We start from the raw sequence: 13455 nt of genomic DNA, 5'->3' as shown, positions 1-13455 counted from the left end.
ACAGTCGAGTTGGCCCTCGTTCTTTCTGTGCTGCAGAGTGTTCTGTGGTGTCTGTACCCTCCACTTATTTGGTCTGTCTCCTGCTGCTGGTACTCGGTGAACATTCTTTTTTTTTTTTTAACTGTGATTTAGAAAAACATAAGATTTACTATCTTAACCATTTTTAAGTGTACAGCTCAGTAGTGTTAAAGTGTATTCACATTGTTGTGCGTCCAATCTCCATAACTTTTTCACCTTGCAAAACTAAAACTCTGTCCCCAGTAAACAACAACTCTCTATTCCTTTCTCCTTCTAGTCTCTGGTAATCGCCATTCTTGCTGTTTCTATGAATTTGAACCTCTTATAAGTGGAATCATATATTTGTCCTTTTGTGACTAGCTTCTTAGCATAATGTCCTGAAGGTTTATCCACGTTAAAGCATGTGTCAGAATTCCTTTCCTTTTTAAGGCTGAATAATATTCCATTGTATGGATGTGCCACATTTTGTTGAACCATCTGTCATTGGACACGGCTTATTTCTACCTCTTAGCTATTGAGAATAATGTTGCTATGACCATGGGTGTGCAAATAGCTCTTCGAGACCCGCTTTCCGTTCTTTTGTATACAAGTATATACCCAGAAGTGGAATTGCTGGATCATATCGTAATTCTATATTTAATTTTTTGAGGAACCACCATACTGTTTTCCATAGCAGCTGTACCATTTTATATTCCCACCAACAGTGCACAAGAGTTCTGGTTTCTCCATATCCTCACCCACACTTTGCTTTTGTGTAGTGACCATCCTAATGGGTATGAGGTATGGACATCCAAAACAATTTCCCCTTTTAACACTTTGTAAGCGGGCATTTTCCCGCCAAATCGCGTCGTAACGCGGGGCTTTTTTGACATTTTCTCGCCAAAATTAGACTTTCCGTAAAATAGTCATATCTTTCGATTTGTTTGATATTTTTCTATGAAACTTTCAGTGTTTTAGTTTAAAAAGAGGTCTCTATTTATTTACTTTGCAAAATTTTTGCCGGTTCCAACTAGAGGCGATATGACGAGTTTACTCGTTTCCCACAAACAATGTGTTAAGTTTTGTTTTTAATAGAATTTCAGAGTCACAGAAAAGTAAGACTGTGGTAAAGAATTAGACATCCGTATTTGGTTAAAAACAACAATAAAAAAGGAATTTTATTTTTCTGTCAGCCTTTTTCCCTCCCTAACTCTCATTTTGAAAGATGTCGTCCTGCAGAAAAGTTGACGATAGGTGAGGAGCACGTGTGCCCTTCATCCAGATTCATCTGTTATTAGCATTTTCCATATTTACTCAGAGTAAGTTGCAGATATGCCAGTTTTTCTCCGACTTCCTCGGTGTGCCGCTAAGAATAAGGACCTTCTCTAACGTGTCTATAATATCATTATAAACCTAAGAACATTTGTAATAATTGCATAGTTTAATCTGATACTGAGTCCATATTCAAATTTTCCTAATTGTCCCCAAAATGCCTTATATCTTCTTCCCTCTCCATTTAAGATCCTGTCAAGGTTCACGCATTGCATGGATCCTTTTCTTTTTCTTTTTTTTGGCAGTAGAATAAACAGAAGTATTTTAATACCTCAATGGATCCTTTCTTAAGGTGATAAAATATGCTCGAGTCAATCCAAGTGTCAACACCCTGCTTGGGTTGGGGTCAGTACCCCAGCGTTACCGTTTCTATTATCATCAATGTGGTCCTGGAGGTGCCAGGCACACAATAGCACAGTCCTGGAAAATCCAGGAGAGCCAGTTAGACTGTCCCAAAGAGGGAGTCGAAGTACCTTGGAGCATGGGAAAGCCCCCAAGGGGCTGCATGTTGAGTAAAATGTCTAGGAATCAACATAACATACACGTGCCAGGTCTGTATGGAGGGATGACATGCAAGGCCTCCAGAGAGACCCAGAGGCTGGCCTGACAGAGCCAGGCCCACTATGTCTGTGACAGGGTTACAGGGATGTGGCTTTCTCAGCATCAATCTAGATATTTAGTGTGTTCCCGATAAAAATACCAAGAGGGTGTATTGAGGGGATTACACAAACTAAATTTGGATTCTAAAGTCCCAAATTTAAAGAAGCAAACAGTGGCCAAGAAATTGTGGAAAAGGAAGGTAATAAAGGAGACTGGCCCTAATATTCATACATAGTACGAAGTTGCAGTACTTGAAACTATGTTTATGGTGCGTGGAAACGGAAGGAGTATTGGAAAAAGGATAGAGAGTTTGGAAATAAACACAAACCCATCAGGAACTTCGTGTGTGATAAAGATGGTACCCCAAAGTCGGGGAGCAGCAACGGGGGTACGATTTAGAAAAATAAAGTTGGAGCCTTGCTTCACACCTCGTACCAAAATAAATTTCAGGTGGATCAACTGTTTTAAATGTGAAAGAGTAAACCAAAAAAAACTAGAGGAAACCATGGGGAAATGTTTTTTAATATAATCCAGAAAGGCTTTTTAAGTTTGACACAACTCATAAGCAAAATAATGATAATACTTGCATTCGAAACAGTTAAACTTCTGCATGGCAAAAAGCATCATAAATTGAAAAGATCTGAGGTAGAAAAAAGAAATTCAAATTATCCGAAAAAATTACTGCAAATTGACAAGACAGATTCTAATAGAAAATGGACAAAGAATCTGGACTATTCAAAAAAGAATATAGCAATGGCTCTTCAACATTTGATGAGAATATCTGTTCCCGTTGGTGATAAGCTTTCTTCCTTATGAGGTTGATAGCATGTGGGAAGTATTATCAAAGTGTAAATGTACATAAAGCCTTTGCTTTTGTAAGAATTAATCCTAGTAGGCACATAAGCAAAGTGTCGGGGGGAAGGCCACCCCCTGGGTGAAACAACAGGAGCTTGGAAGCCACCCAAGTGCACTCTAGCAGGATCGGTTAAATCAATTACTGTGCCAGCCTTTACCGAGAGAGAGGCAGCACCCAGTGTGCCGACCAGGAGCCATTTGCAAGGTGTATGACATCAAAACACAGTGCAGATACGTGGATGGCCCCTGGTGACAGTGCGGCACTGGGGAGGGGAACCGGTGGCCGGGAGCAGAGGAGGGAGGGGGCTCTCACCAGTTCATATATTTTGAGTCTCATACTGTGTATGTGTGTTAGCCTAGTGGACAAACTATAAGAATAGTTACTCTCGCATCTCCTTGTTGATGACTGTCATGCTTGAGCCCCGCTGCCTCTCCTGACCACCAGCTTCTCTCCTCTGTACACCAATGAACTCGCCATGGGGATGCCTCAGGGCATCTCACGTTGAATGGTAGCGTGGTGGGACTTTCTTACCCTGTTCCTCTCCAGTCCCCATCTGCCCAGCTGCTGCTCCATGACCATGTCCAAGGGCCCCAAGTGCTTCCTGTGCTCTGCTAGATCCAGCTTGTCAGCACGTTCTCCAGTCCCCTCCAGGGCAGTCTCAGCTACAGCTCTCCAGCCATGTGGCTCTTGCCTGGTCTGGAGGAACCTGCCTGCCTCTCTCCAGCCCTTCATTCTGGCCAACAAGCACCTGAGTCTGAAGAGCCCGTCAGCTCATGCCACCTGCTCTGCTCTCCCAGCCGTGCTCTCTGCTTGATGAGATACCCTGTTTAGTTCCTTCCCAGCATTCCCACAATCTGAAACACCTTGTTTCTTTGTTGTTTGTTGTCCTGCCTAGCATTAAACTCTGTGTATGTAGGAATCTTGCCAGTTAACGGTTGCTTCCTTCACTTTTTGAATGGTACCTGGCATTTAGTAGAGATGCTCAGTAAATATATAATGAACAGAATGATTGACCGTTTTCCAGTCATTCATCCTTTCATAACAGGCTCTGGGCTGCTGCTGTGATCTAGGAAGTGAATTAGTGGATGCAGCAGAAAGCACGCCAGGCATGTTCACATGTGACTCCCTGGGGCGCATGAAACTGGAGACAGGGCATTTTCTAGGATGGCTGCCCACACTTGGTCAGGAGCTTGTGGCTACTGTTCGTGGGATGACTCAGGGCTCAGAGCGAGCCATGTCCTGTCACGCACTGATGCTGGTCAGCCTGCCTCTTGCTCCAGACGCTCACACTCTCGGCAGCCTGGGCCTTGCCCCGATGAGTAAAACTCCACTGTCTCGTGTCTTCACTTTGCAGAGGAATGTTTGCTGGGGGATTGAAGGAGATGGAGCAGGAAGAGGTCCTCATCCACGGCGTGTCCTACAATGCCATGTGCCAAATCCTGCATTTCATATACACCTCCGAGCTGGAGCTCAGCCTGAGCAATGTCCAGGAGACGCTGGTCGCCGCTTGCCAGCTTCAGGTGAGACGCGCCTCCTTGGAGCAAGGAGACCTGTGTCCGGGCGGGTTTCCCTGGGTGCCACGAGGTAGTGTGTGAGAGTGGGTCAGCCAGGCAAGGACACTGGGCAGTAAGGGAGACTGGAGCCAGAAGGAGGCCCTTGGGTGGTGCTTGGCTCAGCCAGCTCTGGGCGCTGAAGTGGAGCTGCTCCGAAGGCCTCCAGGCCCGGGTTCCTCTTCTGCCTTTGCCCTCTGCGCTTCTGCTGGTTCCTTGCCCTCACCTAGGTCTCCCTGCTGCAGAAAAGATCCCGCATGTAAACGAGTGGCCGAGTCCCAGTGTGTGACGTCCTGTGTGTGCTGACGTCTCTCATCTCTCGAAGCTGAGCTCCCCTCGCTGGTGCCGCCCAGGCTCTTTCTGCCTGTCCTTTGCACTGGTCTTGTTAATCTCAAACTACTTTCCCCTTTGTTATTACACTTCAAGTACTTGTTTTCCTACAGATTCAAAAAGCTTTCCAAGGCTCTGACAGTGTGACTTACATTTGAGAAGATGTATTACCTCTTGGTGTTGATGCCGTGGCCCAGCCTGGGCCTGCACGTGCCTTTGCTCTCGAGCTGTCTGTGAGGCGGCCTCATCCGGTTGGAGACACATCTCTTCCCACGTTGCTTGAAAGTGAAACTAAATACTACGCAGAATTCATTATCCCGACCTTTTTTTAGGTCAGAGAACTTTGGGGGCAATCAGAAAAAACTCAAGTCATAGGAAAACCAACCTGTTCAGGGGTGTCTGGAGGCCCTGCCCTGCCCTGCCCTGCGTGGCTGGGTCACGGCAGCTCCCTGTGCCATTACCCTCAGTGACGGGTGGGAGGCACTCGACCCCTGCATGTTGGGTGGGTTTGAGGGAGGCTTGTCTGGCTGATAGGTAGGTGGAGTTGAGCCAGGGCGGCCTTTATGACAGGAGAATTTCCCTGCCTTCTTTTATTCCGAGTGTCCCCTTCTTAGTCTTCTGTCCCCACTTCCTGGTCCTTGTTGCTTTGGGAACCCTCATCCAGTTCGCGTAACACTTCACATCAGCTGCCTCCAGCTCTCCACCCAGGGGCTCGCCGTCAGCATTGTCTCCTCCGTACCAAACGCTTCTCTCCCCTCCCCTGGTCCGTCTGTCCTACACCCCTCCTGCTAGAGCCTCCGTGTGTCCTTCAGCCCTTCCATCTTCCTTCTCCTTGTCCACGTGTGGACAAGTCATCCTTGTAAATACTACCTGTAGCTATCTCTGTTCTCTGTTTCCAGGTCCTCACCTTTGTCCTGGCCTCCACCTGACCGTGTGTACCTCCCAGCAAGTCCCTTTCTTCTCTTCTCTGATCCATCATGCACACCAACACCAAACCACCTTCCCACATGCTGCTTTCTCTCTCCCAGCCATCAGCTCAGAGACCTGCTGTTTCCCCTCGTACCCACGGCAGAGCTTCTGGCCAGTGTTCCTTACTTAGCACCTTAGTGTTTCTGAGGCCATTTCCGGGAGCCCCCACCTCACCTTGAGCAGCCTAGCTTTGTTGTATTTTTAATACATTAGGTTTCTCCGCAATGATGTTTTTAAAGCCAGTGTTACTTGGCATAACAGTTCCAAGTCCCGAGGCCCAGCAGATCATGCTGGTTGGTGCAGCCACTGGCTGGTGGCGGCTTGCCCCCCACGTGCTGTGCTCTGCGCTAGCTTAGGCCAGGGACCTGGGTTTGAATACCAGCAAGACCGCCCCCCTGAGTCACTCCCAGGAAATGAGTTCCTTCTCTGAGCCTCTGGTACGGCTCCTGCATGGGGTGGGCCTGGGGTGATTTCTCTGTGAGAGTCCACCCAGCAGAGGGCCCGCTGCTCTGATGATGGGGACGGGAAGGAGAAGGCAACATGGTCCTGTGCAGGCGGCTTAGCTCCTTCAGGAGCTGCTCCTCACACCTGCTCAGGGCCCTTTGCTCTCACCTTCTACTCAGAACCTGGTCCTCGGTGTCCTGCCCACGACAAATCAGAACTGGTATTTTAGAAGGAATAAGCATAGCAGAAGCAAGGGCTAAGAGAGAAAAGGATGGTTGAGTGAAGATTTCCGGGCCTAACAAAGCACTCGGGGGATATTCCATGTGGGAAACCCGTGCCTGGCACTTCGCAGGTTTCCATTCTGCCCTGAACAATGTCTTGAACCAGACAAAATAAAACTAAAAAGACTTTAAACGTTTCTTAATAAGCTTCAGATACCAGCAGAATTACTATACGTGTACTGGTCAATCTGTTGATGCTGCTGGATGTTAGGTCTTCCCATTTTTAGAGAAATTCCAAAATCCTGTTTTCCTGAAGAACTTGGCAGTACCTGTGCAGCTTTCCCTGAGCCCTTACCTCTGTCTCCTTTATTCTTCGTGCTTTGCTTGGCTAATCAGAGGGTGCCCTTTAATCCTGTGGCCCAGTTCTCAGCTCCCTCCTAAGTGCCATCCTCTCTCTTGCCCTCCTTCCAACCCACCGGTTCTTCTGCACGGTCGGGAAATGGAAGATGCAGGCCCCCGGGTGTCCCCGCGCTACGACACACAGGCCTTTGCCTGGGCAGGACGGCTTCTCGCTTTTTCAGAACTCGGGGTGCTGGGCAAGTGTGTGGAATGCCCTGCTGGCGTTTCTTAGCGCGTGGGCAGCTTGGGGCCCTTCTTCTGGGATGGAGTGAGTTCCCTGGGTCCGAAGCTTAGGCTGGCCCTCCCATTGAGGGGGTTGTGACAGGAGAAAGGAGCTGAGTGTCTCTTAGAGAGCTAGAGGGGTTGGGCAGGTCCCGGGTGCGCATTCCCAACCAGGGACAGCAGACACTGCTGCTTCCAGCTTCTCTGGAGATCCAGTACTTTTGATCTAGAAGACAACGGACATTTATCAGGGGTCTGCTCTGTGCCAAGGAGTTCCTACGTATGATGTCATTTGTAATCACTTTATCCCTACTTGATAGATGAAGAAACAGGCTCTGAAAGGAGATCACTTGTGAGCCAGGATTGAAACCCAGTCCGTTGCAGTGAGCCCCAGTTGTCTGTAGTGTTGGAGCAGCCGTGCTAGGCTGTGCTCCAGGAAAGGTTGGGGATGGTTGAGGGGGGCCCGCTGCAGAGGACAGCATGTAAGCCACACCCCTGCCGTCATTGTCTTCTGCGCCCGGACACCGTTTCCCAGGCTTGAATGGGTCTTGTCGTCTTCGCAGATCCCAGAAATCATCCACTTCTGTTGTGATTTCCTCATGTCCTGGGTGGATGAGGAGAATATCCTTGATGTTTACCGGCTGGCAGAGCTTTTTGACTTGAGCCGTCTGACGGAGCAGTTGGATACGTACATCCTCAAAAACTTTGTGGCCTTCTCAAGGACTGACAAGTACCGTCAGCTGCCCCTGGAGAAGGTCTACTCCCTGCTCAGCAGCAATCGCCTAGAGGTTTCCTGCGAGACCGAGGTGTACGAGGGCGCCCTGCTGTACCATTACACCCTGGAACAGGTGCAGGCCGACCAGATCTCACTGCACGAGGCCCCCAAGCTCCTGGAGACAGTGCGCTTTCCCCTGATGGAAGCTGAGGTCCTCCAGCGGCTGCACGACAAGCTGGACCCCAGCCCGCTGAGGGACACAGTGGCCAGCGCGCTCATGTACCACCAGAACGAGAGCCTGCAGCCCAGCCTGCAGGGCCCGCAGACAGAGCTGCGGTCGGACTTCCAGTGCGTCGTGGGCTTCGGGGGCATTCACTCCACGCCGTCCACCGTCCTCAGCGACCAGACCAAGTACCTGAACCCGCTGCTGGGGGAGTGGAAGAACCTCACTGCCTCCCTGGCGCCGCGCATGTCCAACCAGGGCATCGCGGTGCTCAACAACTTCGTGTACCTGATTGGAGGGGACAACGACGTACAGGGCTTCCGCGCCGAGTCTCGATGCTGGAGGTGAGCGGGGCCCGGCCGTGCCGTGGTCTGCAAGGGAGGCTGTCACACGGGAGTGTGGGCTCAGAGCGCTGGGTAGGGAGTGGGTTCTGCAACGGCACGGCACCGTGGGCGGAAAGGGGGTCAGCCTTTGAGATGAATCTGTGCCTTGATGGGGCCCCCGTTTTGTGGAATAAAGTCCAGGTTAATTCGGAGAATGCAGAGGCAGTGAGATAAGGAAAAGGGGACCTGGCATGCTTTATTTCACTCTTGTCCCCTTTTCAGAAACCCACTCAGCCTGGATCACACTCTTCTATCTTGTCAGTGAGGGACTGGGTTGTGACTACTCACTCAGCCGAGCACAAGGACGGGGCCAGTGACAGGAAGGGTGGTTGGGCCTCAGAAGGCAGGGGCCTGGGAGCTGAGCGCACTGGAGAGGGCAGCTGCTCCTTCCATCTTGCCCTCTCGAGCTTTGACATGTTTTGTCCCAGCGTCCCTTTGCCTGTCTGCTTCGCTCTTCTCCTGGCCACAAGCCTGTGCTGGAGGATGGCTTCCTGTTGCTGCTGCTCTGCCAAGTGCACAGTCCTCACCCAGGGGAGCAGGAAAGCTGACAGGCATGGCGGCACCTCATGCCACCTGCCCCTCCCACCTCCCTGTCATCAGCCATGTTCTGGGCAAGAGGTCCCCGGAGGAGGAGGCAGTTTTCCAAGAAGGGGTTTTATGGGCTGCCATGGTCCGTAGTAGGTTTTAGCTGTCAGTCCATGAGGCTGTGGTCCCACAAATCCATTTCTTTGGGCAGAGCAAGGGAAGTAGGGCAAATCCCTGCAGCCTCAGCTATAGTTAGGTTTCCAGGACCCCCTCCACTGTACTGTAGTTTGATTTCTTGAGATTTGGTGCATATGGGAAGTTTCACCCGCCCTGCCCGCCCTCCCCCTTCTCCCCCTCCCCCCCCACACATACACACACACACACAAGCTGAAAGATGGCACTGCAAAGAGAGGAAGATTGCTAACTGCTTCCGGCATCTGTGAATTAGGTGCTTACCAAGTTTAGGTCTATGTTTTCGTCGTCTTGGGTGTGGATGGATGGGGGTGGGGTGGGTGGGGGCTGGCCTGGCTCTGCCTCTCGGAAGCAAGCATGGTGGCCAGGGCTGAGGAGGAGGCAGCTGTTCCTCAGCCATCTCTGATCTCCTGGCCCAGCAAGTGATAACCTTGTTAAACCAATGAGACGCAAAGCTTGGCAGCACGCTGTGGTCAAACAGGAGCACGTGTGAGCTCTGAAAGGTAGAAACAGTACCTTTCTTCATTAATACCAAGTGCTGTCCCAGAGGGTGTGGTAGCACCAGGTTCAGGCTCCACTCTGACCAAGGCTCAAAGCTCTCAGCTTCTCGGTCGGAAGACCAAGGCCAGACCTCCCTGCTGAGCAAACCACAGGCATCTCCAGTGTGTTGTGGCCTCAGCCCTCAGCACGTGGTGAGGTGACTGTACTTCAGGGAGGCCTCAGTGTGACAGCTAGGGGTGCTGATGGCCGGTAGTCTGTCTTGTTACAGGCAGTTTCACTCATGACTGTTCTAAATTTCCCTTTCTTGAACATGTGCTATGAGACCCAAGCCAGACTCTGGAAAACGCTAATATCAGCCCGTGTGATGTATCACCACAGCCTCAAAATCCAGTCAGCAGATTGGGCCACTGTGGCAGGTGGGGTTGTGAGACCTGCCTGGCAGGAGCAGGCATCAGTGAGTGGCTGGGGTTCAGAATGTCTGGAGAGGTGGCAGGGAGGGCCCCAGGGTCTGTCTCTATAGAGTGAGTTTCTCCCAGGGACCTCGAAGCTGCCAGGTGGATCTTAATTTGAGTGATTTAAGAGTTTGGTTCTCTCCCCTTTCCCCTTCCATAGTTTACCAGCCATAGAACCCATAGACTCTCAGAATATAAGAAAACAAGAATTTGCAGTAAACTAGGGTTTGCATTTTAGAGAGCTATCGATTTTCCAGATTATATCTTAAAGCACTGGTACAGAAACTGTATATAAATAGTTACCTTTCTTGGAGCAAATTGTATTTGCCTCTGAGCTACCACTGTTTCTCTTTTCTTTTCTTTCTCGGTTACATCTATTGTCCACGTTGCTTTTGCACCTTTTCCATAGCTACGGCTCTGGGCTGCTGAAGACGGACGGCATGACTTTCCTGGTAGTAGCCATGTTGCCACGTGCCCTGACTCTGCTTAGAAGAATAATGTGATTTTCTCTTTAAGCATTTCCATGACTATTCATATTTTAAAGTATATTTCAACAATGTTTTCATTGTCCCACATGGGCCAGTGAGTGGTGTGCTCCACAACTAGATTGAAAACAACCAGCAGCGGCTGAGCCTCTGGAGGGGCGGCCGGATGGCTCAGGTGGTGAGAGCGCGAGCTCTGAACAGGTTGCCGGTTCAATTCCCGTGGGAACGGCGACTGACTTGGAGCTGAGCTGCGCCCTCCACAACTAGATTGAAGGACAATGACTTGGAGCTGATGGGCCCTGGAGAAACACACTGTTCCCCAATAAAAATTTTAAAAAGTTTTTCTTAAAAAAAAAAAAAGTTTTAATTGTAATGGACTTTGTTAATAGTCATGGGAATGTTTAAGTCATGGAAATATAGAAGAAAAAGTACTGAATTTAACAGGGACCCCAGAACCTGTTTGTACCAACTCTAGATTTCACTTCTGAGTTGGCAGTAGGGTGATCCAAAATCTGCATTACAGCGACTGAAACTGTGTATATCCTTATATGCAGTAATAGAGCTTGTTTTTATTAGAAAAAGAGTATTACTTGGGATTTATTCTGACAGGATGTAAAATTAATCCAATAAAGAGGAAAATGTGGGATACAGGACACAGTGGGGAGAGAAAAAAATCACCAAAACGGTGATTATCTCTAAATTATTGATGTGTGTGTGTGTGTGTGTCCTTAAATCTGAAACCACAAATCCAAGTGACACTCTGCCTAGGAAGCAATGACGGCAAGAGACCAGAAAGAAGTAAGCGGAAGCATCTGGAGGGTCTTGTCTCACTGATGGAAGATGCTGACTTGTGCTTGACTCAAAATAGTGAAGACACTTATGCGTGAATGAGTGTCACGCACAGGCAAGGCGATAGAAGGCACCATCCAAGCCGGCTGACGGGGCCTCTGAGTGCTGTGCCCTGGACTGGCCTGGCCCCCTGGCCCCAGCCAGACCTTCACCAGGCTGTGTCCTCAGTCATTCATGTCTCCACTGCCACCTCAGGAGGCCCTTGGTCTGCATAAGAGAGCTTTGCTTTTCCCAGGCCCTGCTGCCGGTGGAGCACTCTCTCCTTACTTGTTTTCCTCTGTGCACTTGTCTACTCTGTTCTCCTCACCCTGTTTCCCATTCTGCAGTGGAACAAAAGGGCTGTTGTCTTGAGTTTTCCTCTGGATCTCAGCACTGAGCCTCCATGTCGGGTGGCCAGTAAACATGTGTAGAGGGGAGGATTGATTTCCCCACTGGTAACCTTACTCCTTGGTGAGTTCCTTCGTCAGGTCTGCCCTGAGCCAGGTGCTACACTGAGGTGGAGGAATACAGACATGAACCTCAGAGTCCTTTACAAACTCCCCTCACGTTAACAAGGATCCTTTTTATGTGTGTGGATCCTTCACGCTAGCTTTTCTAGGCAGGTGACACCACGCCATTGGACAGGTGCAGAAACTGAATGAACGTCAAGAGTAAAACTGATGCCCACATCCACCCAGCACATGGGGGCAGAGCTGGCATTGACCTGCATGTGTGTGTGACCCACGTGCGTGTCCTCCCTCTCCTGTCGGCCCCGGCTCCTGAGGCAGCCTGGCCGGCAGGGAGGGGCAGGGGTAGGAACAAGCAGCTGCAAAACGTGTCTAACGTGCTTTGGGGCAAAGGATGTCTCTGATCTCCTCACCGACCAGCATACGGTACAAGCCAAAGAAAACTTTATTCGGTCTCTTCTGAACCACTTGAAGTTCGAATTGTCCTCTTTGGAGTTGCTTTTCCTGTGGAGCAATAAAAACTTATCTGAAAGAGGCTATACCTATGCTGGCTGTTGAGCAAGGAGGTTCCAGAAGCAGGAGCTCGAAGACAGGTGCCTGGGTGGATGGATGCCCAGGGGAAAGGGCCAGACGCAGGTCAGGGAATGAGTGGGCTTTGGGCCTCAAGCTCATGGGGCCCCGGCTCCTCAAGGCTCTGTGATCGTCTGTATTCACCCAAACAGCACACCCCCATGTGGGCCCCAGAGAGCACCAGGCCTGGGGCATGGAGAGATGCGGTAGAGGCAGTGGGAGGCCCCTGGGAAGTGGGGTGCGCCTGGGTCGGGCTGTGAGTGCTGGAAAGGTGGGTGTGGCCTTGGGCTGTGAAGGGCCTGGGGTGCTGGGCTGTGGTGATAGGATCTTATAGTGTGAGCAGGAGCTTTGCTGGTGAGATGGGATCAATGGACAGGGAGCACGGGGTTCCGTTTAGGACCGATGAGCAGCCCGCTGGAGACAGTAGGAGGCCTTTGCAGTGTGGGTCCCAACTGCTGGAGAAAGGGAAGGGTTATACCGAGTTTCCCCGTAAAGAAGACCTAGCCGGACTGTCAGCTCTAATGCGTCCTTTGGAGCGAAAATTAATGTAAGACTCCGTCTTATTTTACTATAATATATAATATAATATGTGTCTTACATAATGTAATATAAGACCGGGTCTTATATTAATATTTACTCCAAAAGACGCATTAGAGCTGATGGTCCGGCTCGGCCTTCTTTTCGGGGAAACATGGTGGTTGGTCATCTTGGAGTAGCTGAGATCACCTGGATTGAGAATGCGGAGCCCTTTGGAAGCAGAAGAGGGGGAGGGGGTGCTCTGTGCAAGAGTGCAGGATGAGGCCGCTGCTTGGGGACTAGACTTGTTTACAAAGGTTGATAGAGAGGGAAGGAGAGGGCAGGGCTGTGACCTGGACGCTGCGTCACCCGGGAAAGGCGCGTGAAGGTGGCCCCAGTGTCAGGCGTACAGCTGTGGTCACCGTGCTCACAGCATGCTGGGGCTCCGCAGGTGCAGCTTTCCTCCCCTCCACTCCCCTGCCCACTCTCCTCTGGCCCCGCAGTGCTGCTCCAGCCTCATGGAAGGGCCTAGCACCCCAGAGGGCCAGTATGGTAGACAGTGCTTCTGCTCCCAGAGAGGGAGACCTGGAGAAGTGCAGAGGATGGCCCCTGGGGAGGTCTGGAACGCAGGAGGTGCACGAAGGAGTGATGGGTGGTCTGTGACAGGAGCACAGTGGG

The 13455-nt window shown here is 50.4% G+C and overlaps 1 protein-coding gene across 1 annotated transcript in view; it reads left to right on the top strand.

Annotated features, from left to right (window-relative positions):
• The window catches only part of KLHL22 (kelch like family member 22), a 33052-nt gene that overhangs the window by 9999 nt on the left and 9598 nt on the right, over positions 1 to 13455 (top strand). The window contains exons 3-4 of the mRNA XM_074321728.2: positions 4140 to 4305; positions 7484 to 8202. Coding sequence (XP_074177829.1) covers positions 4140 to 4305; positions 7484 to 8202 — 885 coding nt within the window. The remainder of the gene's footprint in view (positions 1 to 4139; positions 4306 to 7483; positions 8203 to 13455) is intronic.

This window comes from Rhinolophus sinicus, chromosome 9 (assembly GCF_057876585.1).
Source record: "Rhinolophus sinicus isolate RSI-liver-muscle chromosome 9, RSI-T2T, whole genome shotgun sequence".
In the NCBI taxonomy this organism is placed as follows: Eukaryota; Metazoa; Chordata; class Mammalia; order Chiroptera; family Rhinolophidae; genus Rhinolophus; species Rhinolophus sinicus.
Note: the sequence above shows the minus strand (reverse complement) of the source record. Positions and strands in the feature narration are given on the sequence as shown.